This window comes from Brachionichthys hirsutus, chromosome 11 (genome assembly GCF_040956055.1).
Source record: "Brachionichthys hirsutus isolate HB-005 chromosome 11, CSIRO-AGI_Bhir_v1, whole genome shotgun sequence".
Lineage (NCBI taxonomy): Eukaryota > Metazoa > Chordata > Actinopteri > Lophiiformes > Brachionichthyidae > Brachionichthys > Brachionichthys hirsutus.
Window position 1 is genome coordinate 11,830,723 of NC_090907.1, and position 21,039 is coordinate 11,851,761.

Sequence of the window (21,039 nt, forward strand, 5' to 3'; positions counted from 1 at the left end):
CACCGCTCCAGGAACAATATGTGTGGCGGAGGATTTGAGATATAACACAGTTTTATTTGTAGTTGTGCCTGGAGCACGCAGTACAAATATTTAGTATTGTCTTATGAATCATGTTTTGTATGAACAAATCATGGCACATGAATAATAATGCATTTTCCAAATGTGTTTTGCTCAATTGATTCAAACTTTTGTTCTTACAAATCAGAAAGCAATTGGTTTGATCAATTAGTCTTTTTTATTTGCAAAGCATCCTCATTGTCATGAATCATTGTCTGTTTGGCCGTTCAGGAACAGGTTCTGCACATTTGAGAGGATCGCCGCCTCCCACACCAAGACCGGAAAGTAGTTTGAGAGACAAAGTGTTGACCTTTGAAAGACATTAGAATGATTAGATGCTTGTTCTGGGCTCCCTGGTTAAATATTGCACTCTAGCTCTTCCACCTTCAAATGTTGTTTGACCTGCTGACACAGGTGCAATTTAAAATGCGCCTCTTCCGTCTGCTCAGCACAGATTTACATATCAGTGAGTAAATGTTTAACACAAGGAGTCCTCACCTCACCTTCTGAAGGCATTGATTATTGCCTGTGCGCTTTGGACTGTCAATCCACAGTCTCGACAGATCCACGCTCGGAATGCCACGAGGTCGCTCTTCTGCAGGTAAGGCTCCTCGCCTCGCCATCGAATGAATTTCTACTGTGCGAATGTCGTGTGCTAACGTCGGCGGGTTCTGTCCTACCTGCTGTGATCAGTTATTAAATGTCTGGAAGCTCATTTAACACAATCTCAGTTCAGATTGTTCGCGTTGGCTTCGTGTCGTGACAAGATAAGAATTCAACAACTCCCAAGAGAGGCTTTTTACATGAGGACTTTGTTTTGTTGGTGTGTGTACAGTCAGCGGCTGTAGGGAACCCGTATCAGCGTGGTCCAGATGCGTAGCTATCGCATTTAGCCTGACACGGAGCTTGAATTGGACCTGAAAAGGTTCTGTCCCAGAATGGAGCGGTTGGATGGCACGGTAACTGAATTTGTTGGAGATATCCCTCCACCGGGGCTGGAGTACGGCGAGCAAGCATAGAAAGACGAGGACTGCTGAGATGGGAGACTCTGTTATTTCTACAGATGTGTGTGTTTCCATCGTGGTTCTATTTCATTGTACCATTTAAATGCAAAGCAAAGACAGTCTGTATCATTATGAAGGCAACGGATACCTGAGGCTTGTGATCCACACACACACACACAGAGATGAGTAACATGGTCCAGTTGCGTTCTCTTTGCATTTGTCCAAGCCTTTTTGTCATTTTCTCTCTCGCTTTGGTTTCTGTAACTGCTTCGGGTTTGTTGCTTTGAAGATGCCGAACTTTGCTTCCTGCACTCTGAACTTTGGATTTTGTTTGTCTGCTCCTTGACTTTTTAGCTGTCACCTGTGTTTGGCTTGATTAAAGCACTGGACTAAACCTTTTGTGTTAAAGATATAAGTGTCTCAGAAAGGAAATATGTTATGTACCATAATCTCTGATTTATTTATTTGTTTTAACCTTTTTGATCGTCTTACATTTTCAAATCTGTTGGCCCGAATATGAGTCAGTATTTTAATGTTCACATTTGGCCTCAATGGCATTGGATGCAGTGGATGTTTACTTTTTTTAATGAGGTAAAGAAATGGCTGCTTGTTAAAATGTCGGTGGACGTCGAGCCGTTTCTAATGATTCACTAAAGGCGACTTCCTCGGTGAACATTGATCTCTAATGCTGCTTCAGCTGAAGAAGTAGGTTCCTTTGTCTTTCAGACAGTCTTTCAATGGGTGGACCATAAAATGATCAAAAAAAAACATGTACAATTGTTCTATTTGTCTTGATTCCGTTGTAAATAATTGTTTAAATTCTTGATTAATGTCTCATTGGACAAGATACTGCGCGATTAAAGCCGTAGCCGTAGATCCTCTCATTTGATGAGCGAGATATTTTCCTTTTTTTCTCCCCATATTCATAATATCTGAGTTCGAACGGATTTGTTACGTCAGCAGTTTCTGAGCAGTAGATAATAGCAGTTTCTGCCTTTGTGTTCTGATGATGGTAGGAAATACCATGAAAATAGACTTTCAGCGCTTCCTGAAATGCACTTTGAGAGATATCTGAAGTTTTTTTTTTTTTTTGCTCAGTAAAAGCTATTTGATTCATTTTACAATCAGTATATATTTAATTGCATCCTGTTTATGATGACTTGGGTGCATACATCTTCACTCGCACACCAGTTAGTGGTTTATCTTGCCCAGGGATGGGGGCTGCAGAGCTGGCACCTGAACCAAAGACCACCTGATATGCAGACAACCACCGAGCCATATCTGCCTAAAAGGGCTTTAAGTTGTTGGCTGACTAACATTTAGCAGCCAATTTATCTGCTGCGACTTATTTTACGTCAAACTAGAATGTGTACCGGTAGATTAGGAGTAGGGGTAAACCTTTTGGTTTGTGCACTTGAGCCATGATTTCATTATTCCAGAGTGGAAGTAGAAAACATGTGATTCAAAGAGGAATAGAACGAGACATAGTAATGGTTATTCTGTCTGGCGAGTGTTGGCGCTGGGCGTTAAAACACTGCTTCAGCTTTAATCACTGTGTCTCGGTCTGTTTCTGAAGGAGCTCACGGTTCTCTGTTGCTTCCACAGGCCGGCAGGATGCCATGGAATTCCCACGGTAAGTTCCAGCGTGGATAAGTGTGTTCTGTTCAAACAAAAGACGAAGACATATTTCCTGTCTTCCGTGCAGTCAAAACTAACCATGAATCCATTTTGCTTTAAATCATTTTGAATTTGTAATACTTGTCGTTGAGAGTTCTGCCTCCATCGAGGACTTGGAACAGGACATTAGGACTGAGACATTCCGGACGTGCATTCAGCATCCCTGCTGTTCCAAGCGCTGACACTCTCCTCGTCATTGTTTCCCTGCATCAGTTTTACCTTTAACCCAAAGGAAGGGATAGATAATCCGGCGCTGGTCATCGCCGATGATCCTGGTCAGGTTTTCCCACACTTACACGCTTACACGTTTGTTTGTAAAAATCTATCCTAAAATAGTCCGCCCCCAAACACACATTATTGATTTTCTTTCTTTACTAACATTGTGTGTAGAGCCTGAGCCGAGCCTGGTTCCTAGAATGTGTCATCTGAAGCGTCTGCCGGGACAGAACTTTGGCTTCCGCCTGCAGAGGGACCGGAACATCCCGGGACTTCAGATCAGGGATGTGGAGTCAGGCGGTCCAGCGGCGCGCGGTGGCCTCAGCGACGGGGACGCACTGCTGGAAGTAAATGAGGAATATGTGGAGAGCATGGACTTCATGAGGGTTTGTAGATAAACGGTTTTTGTGTTTCCCTACGCAGCAACGCTCATTTGTGTCGTACATAATATGCATCCACGCATTTCCTCGTGGACGAGACGACCTCAGTTTCAGCATCTCAACCCTCCACCAGTCATTTAGGACTGAAGACGCCTCTTGGCTTGAAACGTCTTCAGTCCAACTTGAACAAGTCCAGTTGCTTCTTCTGTTTTTTGCTCTCCGTGATAGAAACATGTTCCACTCCCATATTCAGAGGATCTATTCCGTCTTGCTTCCCCAACACTACGCGGAAGGGTCAGGCGACCCATGAATGATAAAATCCTCCCACCTCCAGTGTGTACTGAAGGGAAGACGAAGATGAATATTAACTATTGTGTCTCTGTAACTACCTGGCAGGTGATAAGGAAGATCCAGTTATGTGGCTTACACATATTTCTCCTGGTGTTGAGGAGAGACGCTTATGAGCAGGTACAGTATGAGCACAACGTTCCCTCTCATTCTGTCGTTTCCTGCAATCCCACCGTCAGAATAAAAGGCCGTTTTCACCGCACACAGCTGCAGAACAGAGCCGCGTAGCTTCAGAGCCGCGCAGCCGTGTTTGGTTATCCAGTAACGAAGCAGAAAAACACAGGCGTGGCGTTAATCTTCGGCTAGTTGAATCCTGCTGACGGCCGTCTTCTCTAGGCGGCGTCTGCTGGCCTGGACTTCCAGATGCTGGCCAAGGCCTCCAAAGGGGACTACTGGTCCAGACCCAGACTGTGCCACATCAGCAGAAATGCAGAGCATGGCCTGGGAATAAGAATCTTCTCGTTGGAAGGTACCCAGCACACTGCTGTCTTTTTTTTTACTATTGTACTTATATACAGATTTTGTGAAGTCAATACATGGCAGACTAATAATAACGATCATATAACAGTGTCAAAATGCGATCAGGTCAAAGGGGCCGGTACATTGTGAGCACAGTGGCTGATGGCCCCGCAGAGGAAGCCGGGGTCCGAAGCGGAGATGGACTCATCTGGATCAACGGCGTCATGGCGTCGGCCCTCACGCTCTCCTTCCTCAGCAGAACGGTCGGGATTAAACGCCCCCCCAGTCGCAGCATCTCGTGCCGTTTTGACGGGTCATTCTCACAGAGCTTTTGGTTGCCACGCAGGTGTTGAAGAGCACGGACTCAGTGACGGTGCTCGTCATCGACGGTGAGAGTGAGCGCTGCTACGCCAGGAGGAAAATGCCCATCCTCCCTGCGCTGGCGGAATGTTGCAGCCTCCCATACCCCGCCAAGACCATGCGCCTGCTCAAAGGGGAAGAGGGATATGGCTTTCTGCTGAGACAAGAGAAGCTGGCAGTCACTCAACGTATAGGTGAGAGCGACACGGTTATACGCTCGCCTCGCAGAGCAGCGGCCCTCGTTTAATACGCTACAAGAAAAGCACTCAGAGAGCGCAGACCTCCCCCAAGCAGCTCGTCCCCCTCCCAACTGGATCTACACCGTCCACGTGGTGATCTGGATCAGCACCAAAAGGTTCTAGATTGTTCTTGGTATTGTTACACACCCACCATGAAAAGTCAAAGTGCATCAGAGTTAATTCTGAACTGATTTTTGAATCTGTAAATGGTTTTCAATGTTAAATTTAGATATTGTTTACTGACTCCATTCTGAATCTGATCCAGATGAAAATCGGCGGTGAGATCGAGGCCCCCACCCTGCATGACTGTGTCAAAGTCTGTAAACATCAGTCAATAATCAACCGCGAAATTGAGGAACAAATTTTGAAGCTCCATTGACTGCAATGATAACCAAAATGTCAAAGTGATCCAGAATCCAGGATCTCTTCTGGATCATCTGTTCCTGGTAACGTTCCCAACATTTTCCAAAACTTACATTAAGATCTGTCAAGAACCTTTTGAGTTATCTTGCTAACGGACAGACAGCGAGACAGACAACGACCTCCACCTCGCCTCGGCGGAGGCAAAAATAGTGATGAACGCACAAGAGCTAGAGAAGACACACAATAGAGTCTGTTGAATCTAATTATGTTCTACAAAAATGGGCAGCAGGAATACCATATGAGAGCATAACAATACCAACAAAATTACTTCTATGTATGCCAGTACACAGATTATGCATTAAGAGCTACAGGAGACTGAAGAAATGAGCTGAGCTTTGCCATCACACAAAGAAGGTCATCAAGACAGCCTAAAACATCCAGATGCTGATGACGAAGCATTGTTATAAGATACTACGGTTGAGAAGACTGAACGAGCGGATGACTTGAAATATGTCGGCTCCTGTTTAGCTAACAATGAGAAGGTCGTGCAAGCGAGAAGAGCTCAATAAGATGAGAAGCATCTGGAAGTCTTAGATTTCAAAGATGGACCTGATTCTTTGCAGCTGCAGCAGAATCTATCCTGCTGCATGGATGATGTGTGACCCCGTCAGCTACAAAGATCACTGCATGGTAGCTACACCAGAATGCCGAGAAGAGTATTTGAGGCCAGGCGGTGGTCACACATGCCTGATGAGGACCTGCATGGAGAGCTAAGCGGCTGCAAGAAGGATGCAGCTGGCTGGTCGCTGGCATCGTCACCCCGAACCGAGCGCCCAGCATGCAGTGCTCTCGCAGCCGACACACGGTTGCTCGCCTGCGAGTAAGTCTGAACTTGTTTCCTATCCCAGTTCATGTGCTGAGAGAGGTGGATGCGGGGAGTCCAGCTGAGGAGGCCGGGATGGAGGACGGAGACCTGCTGCTGGCTGTTAATGGCGAACAAGTCGAGTCCATGGAGCACGAGAACATCGTCAAAGCCGTCAGACAGAGCGGCGACAGGGTCTCGCTCACCACCATACCGTTAGCAGGAAGAGACTTTTACCGAGGGGTATGTGTCGTCACCTCACTGTTCGCAGATCGGACCCTTTACACGTTGGGTCTAAAAGACCGTCTTCAACTGCTTTTTGTTACAGCTCGGAATTTCTCCCCTGTTGTTCCACGATCAGCGGACAATCCCGGAGGACGGACGGCAGACTGTCCCACACTGCGCCAAGAACCAGAGTGAAACTCCGGGAATAAATGGAGATGGGCGTCTGACATATCCCAGATTAGATAGTCAGGATGACGAGGCAGATTACCTTTCAGACCTATCAGCAACTTTAACCAGGCAGGTATAATCTTACAATTCTATTGATGTCCATTAATGACTGACAACCTGAAGAAAGGGCTCTATTGAAATGATCTAAAGACGAGTGTTTAAACTCCAGTTCATGTAGGGCGAGTCTATATGTGTCAGGGCACAGACAGGGAAAACCCAAAAGGTGGTCAGTCCAAAGCAGGTAAACCGACCAATCAGGCAGGCAAATCCAGAGGAGCAGGCCAGCCGAGGAAAATCCAAAAACACGTGAATCAGAATCAGATTAGAGTTCTGGAGAGTAGGAACCAGTCGCCGACAGTCTGGCAGAGAGCAGAGTATCAATGCTGCGGTGCTGATGAGGAGACAAGCAGGGCAGCAGGATGCAGGAGATAGGACAGCTGGTAGGAAGGCATCAAACAGGGACGTGTGAGGGATGTGGGGAGGGGGAGGAGCCGATAGGACATGTGCTGCGGAAAAGCAGGGAGAACGAAGACCGAGGGACAAACTGAGGCGATTGGGGGGTCCAAGGATTCGATTTATTTTAGTATTAAAGGTTTTTTTTTTGTTTTTTTTAACACAAATATATTTAGAATAAGTTGTAACTCAATATGAACAGTGACATTAGTGGAAATAGGAGCCTGATCCATATCCGGTTCAGAAGGTGGCGGATGCCCTTCGTAAAAGATCACCGATAATCCCCACGAAGAAGAAGGAGCTGCGCAGCAGGTGACACGGATCACCGTCACTATCATGTGCCTGTTGTGATGCCAGCTCTGTGCTGCCCTATATAATCATGTTACCGTCTGAAATAAGCACACAAGCAGCTGCAGCTGCTTTTAACCGCCTCAAGGCGGCAATGCAGCAACCAGAGAACCCTTACAGCAGGGGTCCCCAAACTACAGCCCGCCTCCACATGTGGCCCGGCCCCCTGAACAATACCAGAGACCAAAAATATATATACATAAATAATATATATATATATATTTCGCTTCCTTTCTTATTTTCCTTTCCATACAACACGAGTAGCCGGTTGGGGATTAATAATGGTATTCGGTGCATTTAAGAGAGGTCATTCATCAATCTTTTGTTTCCTAAAAATAATATTGATAGTGAAGAATATATTTGGGACAATTTTAATGATGATCACATACGACCAGAAAGTTCACGTTCCACTTTTTTTCTGTGACGAACCCAGAAAGGGTTATTTAGTTGTTATTTATTTTATTAATAGTGTTATTATTTAATTCCAGACTCTTTTTTTCTGTGAAGAAAGGGTTATTTGGTGGCTCTCTGAAAAACAATAAATGTTTAGGCCCCCCTGCCATCGTCACACTTTTCCTGTACAAACTGACCCCGGCCCCCTATCAAAGAAGGGAAACGTTACGTGGCCCCCACAGGAAAAGGTTTGGGGACCCCTGCCTTACAGAGTGCATACCTGGAACAAGTGAATTTACAGTTCCTACTATGATGATGCCAGCATACTAAGGTCATCAGAGGAAGGTGGCATCCTCAACATATAAATTAACTATATGTTCCACACAACCACCTTAAAGCTGCAGGCACTGTCCAGCGAGCGCCTCTCATCCCTGTGGCTTCGCTTCGAGATTGATACGAAGACAACGTATTTATCACAGAAGGTTTATTTCCTGTTCCAAGGAGTCCTTTTATTTTATGCCAGTCATCCTCGGAATGTCAGGGCTCATTTGGAAGGGCCTGGAGCGCACAGTGTTTAACTGCATTTTGCCATTTGAATGTCTTCATTCCAGACCATGGACATTACAAGTTCATCTTTCATGGCAAAACACTTCACACTCCACTCCACTGTTTCCATGGAACGATTGGCCCTGAATGCACCTTGAAAATGTTCACGCAGATTATTTTTGTTCAGTGCAAGCTGCAGGAAAAAGTACATTTTCCACAACTTTTTAAAATATTGGAAGTATGAAGACCCAGGGTTTGCTGCTTCGGGCTCTACTCATCTACATCCTGTACAAGCTTGGCTTCTGGAAGCAACCCCTACCTTATGGTGCCGCCATGGAGAAAGTGCAACTCAAACCCCAGGCTGCCTCTGAAGCCCAGAGGACGACCAGCGCCAGCAGAACCGTGCCAGCTGGCCCAAAAGGTTGCAACAGATCATCACAACAGAAAACACAGCGTAAACCTGAGAGCAGGCAAAGGGGATTTTATTTTATGCAGTCAGAATTTGTTCCTTAATATCTCGGTTGATTATTGACCAACGTTTATGGAACTTGACACAGTCATGTAGGGTGGGGGCCTCTATCTCACCACCGAATTTCAACCAGATCGGATCCAGAATGGCATTAGGAAAAATATTATATTTTAACATTAAACCCCATTTATGGATTCAAAAATCATCTAAAAAATAAATATCAGGTCTGATTCACTTTTACTTTTCATGGTTGGTGTATAAAGATACCAAGAACAATCTAGAACCTTTTGATGATGATCCAGATCACCATGTGGATGGTGTAAATCTCATTACGAAGGGAATGAGCTGCTGTATTCATGTAATGTGATGCACTGAACTTATTTCTGGCACTGTTAAGTATATAAAAACAATTTATTGTATCCTTGACGACAGTCTAAAAAGTGACTATTTTACTCTTCTAAGAGTGGAAATGATACATTAATGATCTTTCATCATTGGTTAGTATTTACATAAGTATATAATAGTGGTGGGGGGGGGGCTAACGGATGGACCAACTGCTTCTGATGGATCTTCCCTTTCAAGGAGACGTAAATCAAAAAGCCAAGAGACTTTCAAGGAAAAACATCCACAGACTCTGCATGAACGATATAGTTTAAGGATGCAAATCATCCGTCTCATCTGTTAAATGAGTTTTTGCTTTACAAAAAAGAAGTAGAGGCCACAAGAGTTTGGAATCTTCACTGTGAATCCATTGTATTGTTTTTGTATTTCTATTTTTGAAACAATTCCATTCATGTACACATTTTTTAAAACTTTATTTAATTTTTTTTACCCTTACAATTTCAGATGTGATTAAATAATCAATGAAGTAAAGAGAAAAGTGCCATGGAAAACAGCTTTTTGTGCAGACACACATTTCTATCTGATCGCTGATTTTAACTCTAATATTTATTCCTTTAGTGACACATCACATATCAACAGTTGTTTACTTCTAGATAACGATAAAAACAACACTGGAAAAAGAGTTTTTGACTCTGCATTAGGACAGGACATGAAAACTGAACTAAATAAAGTGAGAATTGAAGAGAAAACAAAACAAAGAATTGAAGTTTTCATCGTTTTTGTGCTGAATAATATATTATTAGGTGGTGCTCAGAAAGTGATTTGCGATTAAAGCAAAACTTACAGTGTGTTGTAACACTGGACAAAAAGAGCTACTCTCGGCGTGATGTGGCACAGATGTCATATGGCTGCGGCGCTAGCGTGACGCCAAAGCGGGAGTCCATGACAGGCTTCACCCCAGCGGGCATGGAGAAGGTAAAGTGCTGCATGAAGGAGGTGAAGAAGAGGAAAATCTCCATCCTGGCCAGCATCTCCCCGAGACACAGCCTCTTACCTGAGGCCGCAAAAGAGACGAGCAAAGCAGACTGAACTCAACTGAATTTTTCTTTGACCTAAAGTCAAAGTAATTTAAGACATAATTCGAGTAGAACTGATGGTTTTTCTGAAAGACAATGGAAAGTTTGTCTCAACAGGTCAGTAAGCAAAAATTATTTTGGTGTTAATCAGGCGTGTTGGGGCGATTCCATGCTTTTTGGGTTATACCATAATTTTTAAATAAATACCAAAAGGGACAAGTGCTTCTGAAAAAGCAGGAGTTTTAGCCAGGTTTTTTTTAAATGCTGTACTCTGATGTGCAAACTTTTACGTTCCGACCAGTTTACGCTTTCAAAAGCTGATGACAGGAATGCAATCCAGTCAGAACACAAAATCTACTGTACTTTCCTCATGAGGGGTCGCCAAAGCAAATCAACTTTCTCCACTTCACCCTGTCCTTTGCATCGTCCTCCCCAACACCAGCCACTCTCATGTCCTCCCTCACTACGTCCATGTATCTTCTCCTGGGTCGTCCTCTAGTCCTGTTCCCTGGCAGTTCCATCCTCAGCATCCTTCTACCGATATAGTCCCTGTCTCTCCTCTGGACATGTCCAAACCATCAAAGTCTGGTCTCTCTGACCTTGTCTCCAAAATATCTGACCTTCACTGTCCCTCTTATTGTCTCATTTCTAATCCTGTCCAACCTGGTCACTCCCAAGGAGAACCTCAGCATCTTCATCTCCTCCACTTCTAGCTCCGCCTCCTGTCTTTTCCTCAGAGACACTGTCTCTAAGCCGTCCATCATGGCTGTCCTCACCACTGTCTTGTAGACCTGTCCCTTCGTCCTATCACAGAGCACACCTGATACTTTCCTCCCCCCGTTCCAGCCTGCCTGCAGACGATTCTTCACCTCCTTTCCACATTCTCTCCATCACTCTGCACTGTTGACCCGAGGTACCTGAAGTCCTCCACCTTCTTTACGTCTATTTCTTGTAACCTCACTGTCCCCCTGGAACCTTCTCATTCACACACATGTACTCTGTTTTACTCCTGCTCACCTTCATTCCTCTCTTTTCTAGAGCAGACCTTCACTTCTCTAAATTATCATCTACCTGCTCTCACTGCAGACCACAATGTCATCTGCAAACATCATATTCTAAGGAGCTTCCTGTCTCACCTCATTTGTTAGTCTATCCATCACCATTGCAAACAAAAAGGGGCTCAGAGCTGATCCCTGGTGCATCCCACCTCCACACTAAACTCACCTGTTTCTCCTACTGCACACTTTACTGCTGTCATACATGTCCTGAACTACTCTGACATTCTTCTCTGCCTCTCCAGACTTCCTCATGCAGTCCCACAGTTCCTCTCTGGGCACCCTGTCATCGGCTTTCTCTAGATCTACAAAATCACCTAGCCTGTACCCTAGCCTCATCGCAAACATAGTGTCTGTGGTACTCTTCCTCGGCATAAAGCCATACGAAATAAATACTATTATCTACAATGTACACATTCAGAATTGTTAAGAAAACTAAAAAGCTGTAGGACCTGTCACCTTATTGTTTCATAAAATAAAAATAGCAGCACGTTTACTTACTGGAGTCCTCTTATTATTTTACACTGTACGCTGCAATATCTTGATATTTGCTGTTCATCAAACCTGCTGTACATTAACCATGTGCATGCCAAGCGTTCAGAAATGATGGCATGGTGACAGGGTTAGAAGGTTGGCAGGGTGTTTCTTGACTTAAAAACAAACCACAGGATCCAAGGATAGATCCTGCCTCAATGCATTTTGGCAGAACATTTTAATGAAATGGATGCAATGTCAAGTTGTGTCAGTCCTCACCAGCAGAAAAAGGGATGAAGGCAGCTCTCTTCTCAAACTTCCCCTCTTCGTTCAGAAAGTGTCCCGGGTTGAAGGTCAAGGGCGTCTCCCACTCATTCTTGTCCAACAGCACCGAGGTCAAATTAGGAATGACCATAACTCCCTGATGATTGCAAAATTAATTTAAATGAATAAAGAACTCGTCATAGCAGCGTATGCTGAGTAAACGTTTCATGCAGTAGGAATGACCTTTGGGATTGTGTAGCCTCCCAGCTGGATGTCCCTGCTGGTAAAATGAACTAGACTGAGAGGAACAATGTTGCCCATCCTCTGGATCTCATGAATGACAGCATTAGTGTAGGGCAGGTTTGCACAATCTTCCATTGCCGGCTGTCTGAAGCGTCCGACAACTCTGTCTAACTCAGCCTGGACTTTTTCTATGAACAGAAAAACAAGCAAACGTGGAAACATCATTTCATCAACTCACTGCAGCTTCAAAAGCTCATGGAGAGATGAACACTGTCGTGTTAGCGTTAGACAACAGCTACAGTCATGTCATTGTTGATTTCGTTCTTAACTGGCAATTGATTTATTGTTATATGTTTCCAGCTGGTACCCAAATTTCAAAACTTGCCGACAGAAAATGGTAGAAATATTTCCAAGCGTTTATTGAACTAAATCCCAAATGGGTGAAGCTGTGCATCCGGAGAAGGAACCAGGCATGGATCAATTACCTCGAAGGTATCTCTCGCATTCAGACTATTCTCTGCACAACATTGATCGCACATCACATTAATTTTTGGCAACTGGCAAAGATTCCATCATCTCGCCATTTTATTGTGCCATTTTAGTTCATGTCACATAAAAGGTTTCAATTTAAAATGTATTTGAGATATAAATGTGCATGGTTCAGCTTCTAGCACGGCAACGCCATCCACTGATTTGTCCTCAACCTTGCAGGCAAACAGGTTTCTACTACACATCGCCTGTGTAAATTTATAGAGGGCTGGCCCTCTAAAGGTTCATCTAATAGAGCAGGAACAATATCCATTGTGACCTTTGACCTAGAAAACAGCAGGTCAGAATTTGGGCTCTGCCCCTGCCCTGAACAAACCCAATTTAAACTACCCATACAGACTTGAGGGCCGTCTCTGCAATTATTCAGCTGGTAGCGTGTAAGCGTCGTCAAACTTCACCTTTAACAGTTAAATTCATAAGGAAATGTAGGTCAGAATGGAAAACAAATGCGTGTAGCAACTCATAATGTAATAACAGCTCAAATTGTAATAACTTAAATGTAATAAAAGTTCATAATGTAATAATCATCTCATAATGTAATAAAATCATGAGCGCATAATGTAATTACTTTTTCCTTTCATAACTGAATTTAATATTAGAAGAATGCTATTATTAATACAGGCCTTCATATTATTTGCTTAAATTACGACTTGTAAAGTTAATCAATATCTCAATATCTTTGTTAAACCAAACCATGCATTGATCTAGTGATTTTGAATATTTAAAAAAAAAACCTGTACTGTATACCTCTCCTCAACATTTACTGAATCAATTAATGTTGTTTCATTTACAGAAAAGGAACAATGAGAGTGTGCAGAACAATCTTGGTGCTGTACACACTGGGCCATGGGAATCGAGTGATGAATGATGAGACAGACGTATGATGTCATTGTTAAAGCGCCGAGAGGAGAATTTCACATTCCTGTATTTAGCTTCACAAGTTCCAAAATAAAGGAGAATGAAGGAACACGTTCTGCCTGCTTGTGTCGCATATTCAATGTAAAGCAGTAAGAAAATGTTTAAGAGCCTTTATTAAACTGGCATTAAAGACCAACAATGAAAACAGCAACATTTTAATCGGGCTTTATAGAAGGAAAGAGTGTTAAGTTACTTATTTGAAAGTAACTATCTTAAATGTGTTTTTAATGCAAAAGTTATTGTTTCCTGCATTTATTGTAGCAATAGATATGCAATATGCTCCACCACATTTAGCTGTTATTACATTATGAGCTGTTATTACATTATGAGCGCCAGCCATCACCCTGGACTCATAATATAACAAAATAGTAAATAGTAAATCTAATATTCACAAACACTTAAATTATTACTACACTATGAGCCGTTATTAAATTATGATTTGCTACAGACGTGAAAACACACTTTCATACTTTTATTATGTGCATACTGTCAATTTTGTATGACTTATTTTGTTGAGTGGAGAAATGATGCTGATAGAATTTCCCTCTGGGATTAATAAAGTATTCTGATTCTGATATATTTCTGATCGTTTCTGGAACTCCAATAATTCCTTAATTGCTGGTGCAGAGTTCGGGGCTCACATGCTGGCCCTAATCTGAACATTTAATTACTGGCAGTATCCAGGCTGATGAGCGGAGCCAAAGATTACCGGTAGTTGACTTGGACACCTACAACATTACCACCAATGCATTTGATCCTCTGCCACTCATTTTCACACATTATTGAACGTGGTCAAAGAGCTTCGTGAACTTGGTGAGCGCTCTCACCCTGGATCTCAGGGTACTTTGCCATGTAGAGGAACGCCCAGCGCAGAGTGGTGGATGTGGTCTCAGAGCCAGCCACAAACAGATCCATGACACAGACGATCAGGTTGTCCTCATCAAAGGTATTGTTAGCTTGCTCCTTAGTCTAAATATATATATAGCAGAGAAACATATTTGTCAATCCAGGCCGTATAATATTAACTCATTGAGTTCCAGCCATTCTCAGCTCAGCTATATTCTGAGTGGCCCAGTTTTCGCTCACTATTCCCAATTTTCCAAAGCCCCACAGAATATTCCTTACTATTACTATGCACACGCCGAACCTACCAAATAAAAGATTAAAGTCTCGTCTTTCATCGTCTATCATTTTTCTTTCCAGAGTTACTGGCCATTGAAGAGAGGCCGATTTCAATGTCGGGCTTGGCAGGGAACGTTTGGGTTAGAAAAAACATCTTTAGACGTTAATGGCACTCAAAGAGTTAATAAACAAGTGCACATTAATGTTATTTCAGCAAAGGTTTAAAAAAATATATATGGGGACAAGCGTCCTATTAGAATAAACATAGAATAGGATAATCTGAATGTCAAAATAATCTGCGTTGAATCATACACGTTCACATTTTAAATAGGATTTTCTTGGTTGTGTGTAAGTAGAGATGAGGAGGAGGATACAGCTTCAGTGAAACGTCACACCAGTACGACATTTAGCCTGAGGATCTTCACTAGTAACACAGAAATATAAAACGACATCGAACATCAGTCACCTTCTGGATCTCATTCAGATAGCAGTCGATGTAATCTCTTGGGTTTGCAGGGTCCAAGTTTTTTTTGTGCTCCTTGATCTCTGCTGTTACAAAGGCTTTTATATCCTTCCAGATATTCATTGCTGTCCTATGTGGACCTGGCAGATGTCTCATCAGCAGAGGGAATGAATTGTAAAACTGTAGAGTAGAGCGCGTAGAAACAGTTACTAAGCTCTCTCAGAGAAAGGTTTTGTTTTCAGTATTTTTTTTAACAATAAAATCTCTATACTGATTCCTGATTTACAGATCAGGGTCACTCGGCTGGATGTTCAACAGTTTCTTCAAAAGGATTTATTGTAGCAACAAGATTTAAGAAATGGCTTTAAAATGCTGTACCTTAACCCATATTGAGGTGTCAAGCTGGAGAGCCATGTCAAAACTATTGAGCAGTCCCCCAAACCTCTCATCGCTGTACTCGAAGCGATGGCCGAACACCAGGGTGCAGATGATGTTGGAGACAACCTTGTTGATGGTGAGGTGTGGGGCGAATGGTTTACCTACGCAATTGAACAGAAGACATCAGTTCTGTATATCTGACCGAACATTCTAAATTAAGTCAGCGCATCCGAGTCTACCTTTAAAGTCTCTGATCTCTTTTGCAAAATGCAAAAATTCCTCCAAGATGACGGGTTCAAGTGACTTCTTGCCAAATCCAAAATATTTTAGGGTTGAAAGTGCAAAACGCCTCTGCTGCTTCCACAAGAACCCACTGCTAGAAAGTAAACCTGATGAAGTAGATACAAATGAGAAAAAATAAGGAATCATATTTAGCACACTGGATGTTAAACTTACATTGTCTTATTTTGCTTTTAAAGGGGACATATTATTAAAAACTCACTTTCACCATGTTTCTACACTATTATGGTGATTTTGGGTCCTTATCAACCCAAAACAGCAAAATAAACCATCACGTCAATCCTGCGTAGTTTGTGTAGGTCTGTAATCACCTCCTGAAACACGTCTGGAAGAAATCACGCCCCTTCTGACATCAGGAGGGGAAAATGTGCACAATGAGCGTGCACATGCGTGCATGCATCCCTGTGTCTGCGCTCTCTTCACCGTCATGGTGACCAGGAAGCTGAGTCGAAAGGCAAAGCTCTCCATTTACCGGTGGGTCTCCGTTCCTACCCTCACCTGTGGTCACGAGCTTTGGGTAGTGACCCAAAGAACAAGGTCGCGGGTACAAGCGGCTGAAATGAGTTTCCTCCATCGGGTGACGGTGTGAGACTCCCTCAGAGCGCGGAGTAGCTCCGCTCCTCTTAGGCTGCTGCCCCCAAGGCCCGCCCTGGAAAAGCGGCTTGAAGATGGATGATTCAAAGCATTTTTATTCCGTCCTGAATAATTGGCGTTATCGCGCACGGCGCGCCCAGTGACTCATGCGAGGCCAGCAGGCTAAGAGGAGCGGCGCTACTCCGCGCTTTGAGGGAGCGTCTCGCACAGATATTTCATACAAGTGCCTGAGAACTGCGTTAACTTGTGGAAAAAGGGTATAATATGAGACCAGATGAGTAATCAAAAGCATCTTTCCTGTTGTCTACTGTATCAATAACAGATAAGTTGTGTATAATGTATAAATCAATAGGGAATCGCTTGATAAACTCGCAGGTGGCATAGCGTGTGTCTTAAATATGCAACAAGCTCATGAAGTGGGTAAATTATAACCTTTGAAGTATGTTTAAATAAAACAAACGGGTAAAATGGCAATCTGTCGCAACATGCAATACTTCCCTGTATGTGCATCGCAGGAGTGAAACATGTCTCACCTCGTCCGTGGACTATATCCTTACGAATTGCGCGGCCTGGACGGTCAGCGACGCCGTCTCCCTGAGTTACCAGAGCTTCTTTAATGACTTTGAGTCTGTTTAACACCACCGTCCAATTCTGGCCCATGCGCAGGCTGAACACATCTCCATACGTCTCTGACAGCTGTGAGTAGGTGTGACAGAGGAGGAACAGCATGAAGCTTCACATCACTGTAGCCCACGCGCCCCCCGACTCCTGCCAGGTGCGTCAGGAGTCGGGGGTGCTTTACTGTCAGTTAACTTTGCTCTCAACATGTCTCTTCAGTTTACGTTGCCTCACTCGTCTTCCTCTGCTGAGGGCCAAACAATCAGAAACTTTCAAATATGCTTTCTGTACTCATTTCTAATGGAATGCAACCTTTTTTTTTTACCCAAATCTATATATAGTAACTAATAGTTGAGTAATGTCTACATTGTAATGATGCAAACCACATCAAAGAATGATTCTCTTGGAACTGTGGGAAATGAGGAGAAACAGGAGCTGTGGAGGACACATTTACGTCCGTTAAATGTGGGAACATTTTAATTATATGTAGTAATTATTCCTTTAAAACCTTGTTTCTGTCACATCTTCATACAATCCACGGTTTTTTTGAGTGAGACAGTGGTCCCTCATTTATCGCGTGGGTTACGTTCTAAAAATAACCCGCGATAGGTGAAAGCCGTGAAGTAATCAGCTTTATTTTTTTACAATTATTATATATGTTTAAAAGCTGTAAAACCCCTCACCACACTAGCTGAGCGCATTCTGTACTGTACAGGAGACACAAGGAGATTGGTTGACAGTGGTTTACAGTACAGTCCCTTAGCCAATCAGGACGCATAACACAATGCGCGTTCAAGCACTGTAAAAACAACATGCAAAATTGCATTTCAAAAATCCGCGAAACAGCGAGGCCACGAAAGATGAACCGCATTATAGCGAGGGACCACTGTATTTAAGTCCTGTTATTTTAGTAATACAGTAATACCTTGACATAGAAGTATGATCCGTTCGTGGACCGAGCTTATGACTCAATATGTTTCCCATATAAAATAACTGAAAACAATTTAATCCCTTCCGGCTGTCTAAAAACACTCAAATCTACGCTAGTAACAATGGGAAAAACGTTTTAGGGGGAGTGGGCAGTACGTACAGACTTTATTCTGTAATTATACCTTACAAGTACTCTTACATAAAGTTAGATACAATAGTTCTGCCTTTGGAAGGATTTGTGATGGACGGCTGAGAGACAGTGTCTCTGAGGAAAAGACAGGAGGTGGAGCTAGAAGTGGAGGAGATGAAGATGCTGAGGTTCTCCTTGGGAGTGACCAGGTTGGACAGGATTAGAAATGAGACAATAAGAGGGACAGTGAAGGTTAGACGTTTTGGAGACAAGGTCAGAGGGGACAGACTTTGATGGTTTGGACATGTCCAGAGGAGAGACAAGGACTATATCGGTAGAAGGATGCTGAGGATGGAACTGCCAGGGAACAGGACTAGAGGACGACCCAGGAGAAGATACATGGACGAAGTGAGGGAGGACATGAGAGTGGCTGGTGTTGGGGAGGACGATGCAATGTCATGAAGTCTATCTGAAAGAGACTCTAAACATATTTGTGATGGACGTTTTGATCTAATTCATAACACCTTTAGCTTAACATGAATTTACTGGTGCCTGTTATTTAACGGCAGAATCCCGTTGATCTGTTTTAGTCATAATGGTATATTGTGATGTGTAGATCTACCTGAGTCAAACTCTCATGGGTCCTTTTGTGGTCCACAGAGAACATGTTGCCCACAATAGGCAACGGCCGTGGACCTGGAGGGAAGCTGGCCGGCTGGCGGTTCTTCAGATAATCAGCAACCAGGATGAAAACGAGCACAAAGAGAAGCAGACCTCTAACATCCCAGTCCGCAAAGGATCCAATCACCGATGTGGCCCGATCCATTCTGCAACTCAAGCCTGTCAAAGATAGGTTACGGTTTAGAGCTTTCTCCTTGCAGAAAACAAAGAGGGCGCTGACGACCAGTGTCTACTTCACTGTCTCGATATGCAAAGCTTGACATCAAACATCAAAATACTGGACTCTGATCTCATCAAAATCCACTGTCAATCAGTGACAGGAAGTAGTTATTTAGTCTAACTGCAGCCTCTTTGTTACATTCTTAATCCTGTAGGGAATAAAGCGTATGATGGATCTGTTTATGGGACAGACCCCGTCATCAGAGCATACACTCTCCTAAAATGATAAAAGCTCCATAAAGGTTTGAGTCGGCTCTTTTCCATCTGTAACGTTTCAGAAGCAACATGAGTGGGCTCTTTTGGGACGGGTTATAGGATAACCAATTATTCTAACATTCACTATAACCGGGGAGCTTTCTGCTGGACTTTGGGACCTGTAAGACATTTTTATAAATCAGTCACACACAATTGGTTCAGCTTGTCGTTGACTAGTTTTTTTCTAAATGACTATAGAACTGGAAACATTTGCTTAAAAAAAGTTATGTAAATATATGAACTTTTTGCACTGATTGATCACAAATCTTTATGGTATATTGAAATCTATTGATTCAGCTTACTATATTAAAAATCCTAACCCACTCTGCTTGTTTCATTTCGCGATTACCCAAGGTTCATGGGGCTCATGTGTCCGTGGTGATTCTTAGTCCATTTAATGTGCTACGTTGTTTCGTTGTCGCTGTTTTCACACACTCAATAAAACGGAAACAGTTACACAAAGAAGATTAGTATCACCTTTGGCCTACTTTAAATGCTAAAGATGCAGGGGGGTCGGCCATACCCAAGAGAGAGGTCACCATTGTCTAGATGTCGGTACACAATAAAAGTCACGGAATCATTTGCTCAAATAACTCTGCTTCAGTGCAATAAAAACAATATAGAATTTCAAGGTCACCGACTGGTCTGATCGTCAGTGTCATTGTGCCAGGACGGCGGGGTGGATGTCATTTCACAAAAAAGAAGTAATAACTAATAATGACAAAGGTAACGTCAGAGCAAGAAACACGTGCTTTCATTTCACTCCACTTAGCATCACTTATGTTCTTATTCAGGTGCATTTAGAGGTGTCATTATTCACATACTGTATACAACAATATTACTGTCATTATGTGTGTACAATTCTTCAATGCATATTTACTTTTCACTCTCGGACAATTTTAAAATATGCAAATTATAGACTACTACAGGACCTTTAATTATTACATTGGCTTCTAATGAGTTAGGGAAAAACACAGAATTATTTAGGTGTAAACCTCTTAAACTAAAATAGTTTACCTAGTTAATAATAATAAAAAGAGACAGACAACATACGTATATCTATTGTGGCGTGTATAAAATCAATCCAAACGCCACGGTGGGCTAAGTCGAAGGGGTTAAAACATTGAAGACGCGCACGCAGTACGTTGCACAGGCCTTGACAGATTTATTCCGCTCCAGCTCGCAGAGAGAACAGTTTGAGGACTTACTTTGGCCGTTCTAATGGTTGACAGTAAATACCTCCTTGCCAGTGCAATCTGCCGTTGTTTCCGTCGCGTCTATCCTGCGTTCATGTTCATGTGGTCAACAAAAAGTTTCTCCCCACGCTCACCCCACCAGCATAACAAGGCCACACACACTGACACAGCGCAGGTGCGCACACAAATAAAGCCTCCACTCCAGCTGTGCCACGCCCCAATCACCTTGGCGTGGATGCGCACACACCCAGCGTGCGCACATTGGCTCTTACAATATCGTTAACCTAATAATTATCTTGGGAAAATACTTCATACATAAGTGCAAGTTTGGAAAAATAAAGAACCTTTATTTTATGTTTTCCACAAGGAAATAGCAGTAATAACAGTAAAGCTGTAAAAAAAAAAAAAAAACGTTTGAAATTTGGTTTAGCTGAAGCTGTTTTATTTTACTTTTAAATTCCCTCCCTTAACGTTTTTATGTTTATGTTTAATATTATATATTGTATTGACTTGACCTGCAATATCTTTCAATAAAATAAATAAATATTTCTTTCAAAATGAGTGAAGTTAGAAAGGCAATGAAGAGGATGAATAAGAAGGCAGTT

The 21,039-nt window shown here is 42.9% G+C and overlaps 2 protein-coding genes across 2 annotated transcripts; one reads left to right on the forward strand and one right to left on the reverse strand.

Moving 5' to 3' along the window:
- The first annotated feature begins 2,680 nt into the window (after positions 1–2,680).
- nherf4a (NHERF family PDZ scaffold protein 4a) lies at positions 2,681–6,497 on the forward strand. The gene is made up of 9 exons (XM_068745807.1): positions 2,681–2,694; positions 2,952–3,013; positions 3,129–3,340; positions 3,731–3,802; positions 4,019–4,151; positions 4,268–4,404; positions 4,488–4,695; positions 6,012–6,208; positions 6,294–6,497. Exons 1-9 carry the CDS (start codon positions 2,681–2,683, stop codon positions 6,495–6,497), a joined length of 1,239 nt encoding a protein of 412 aa, XP_068601908.1.
- A 3,344-nt stretch (positions 6,498–9,841) lies between these two features.
- LOC137901150 (cytochrome P450 2J6-like) lies at positions 9,842–18,909 on the reverse strand. Its single transcript, XM_068745151.1, has 9 exons — positions 18,706–18,909; positions 16,939–17,101; positions 15,751–15,900; positions 15,512–15,672; positions 15,137–15,313; positions 14,376–14,517; positions 12,082–12,269; positions 11,854–11,995; positions 9,842–10,023 (listed from the first exon to the last, which is right to left on the reverse strand). The coding sequence occupies exons 1-9, from the start codon at positions 18,907–18,909 to the stop codon at positions 9,842–9,844; spliced, it is 1,509 nt and encodes a 502-aa protein (XP_068601252.1).
- Between the last annotated feature and the right edge of the window lie 2,130 nt (positions 18,910–21,039).

Bases quoted from the DNA above. Each gene is read 5' to 3' on its own strand.
- nherf4a (XM_068745807.1), top strand. The intron at 3,803-4,018 runs GTACAGTATGAG...CGTCTTCTCTAG, and splicing joins GGAGAGACGCTTATGAGCAG to GCGGCGTCTGCTGGCCTGGA. The intron at 4,405-4,487 runs GTCGGGATTAAA...GTTGCCACGCAG, and splicing joins TCTCCTTCCTCAGCAGAACG to GTGTTGAAGAGCACGGACTC.
- LOC137901150 (XM_068745151.1), bottom strand. From the start codon at position 18,909: ATGGATCGGGCCACATCGGTGATTGGATCCTTTGCGGACTGGGATGTT. The intron at 17,102-18,705 runs GTAGATCTACAC...ACCTACTCACAG, and splicing joins CCCATGAGAGTTTGACTCAG to CTGTCAGAGACGTATGGAGA. The intron at 15,314-15,511 runs GTACAGCATTTT...TCTACTCTACAG, and splicing joins ACACCTCAATATGGGTTAAG to TTTTACAATTCATTCCCTCT.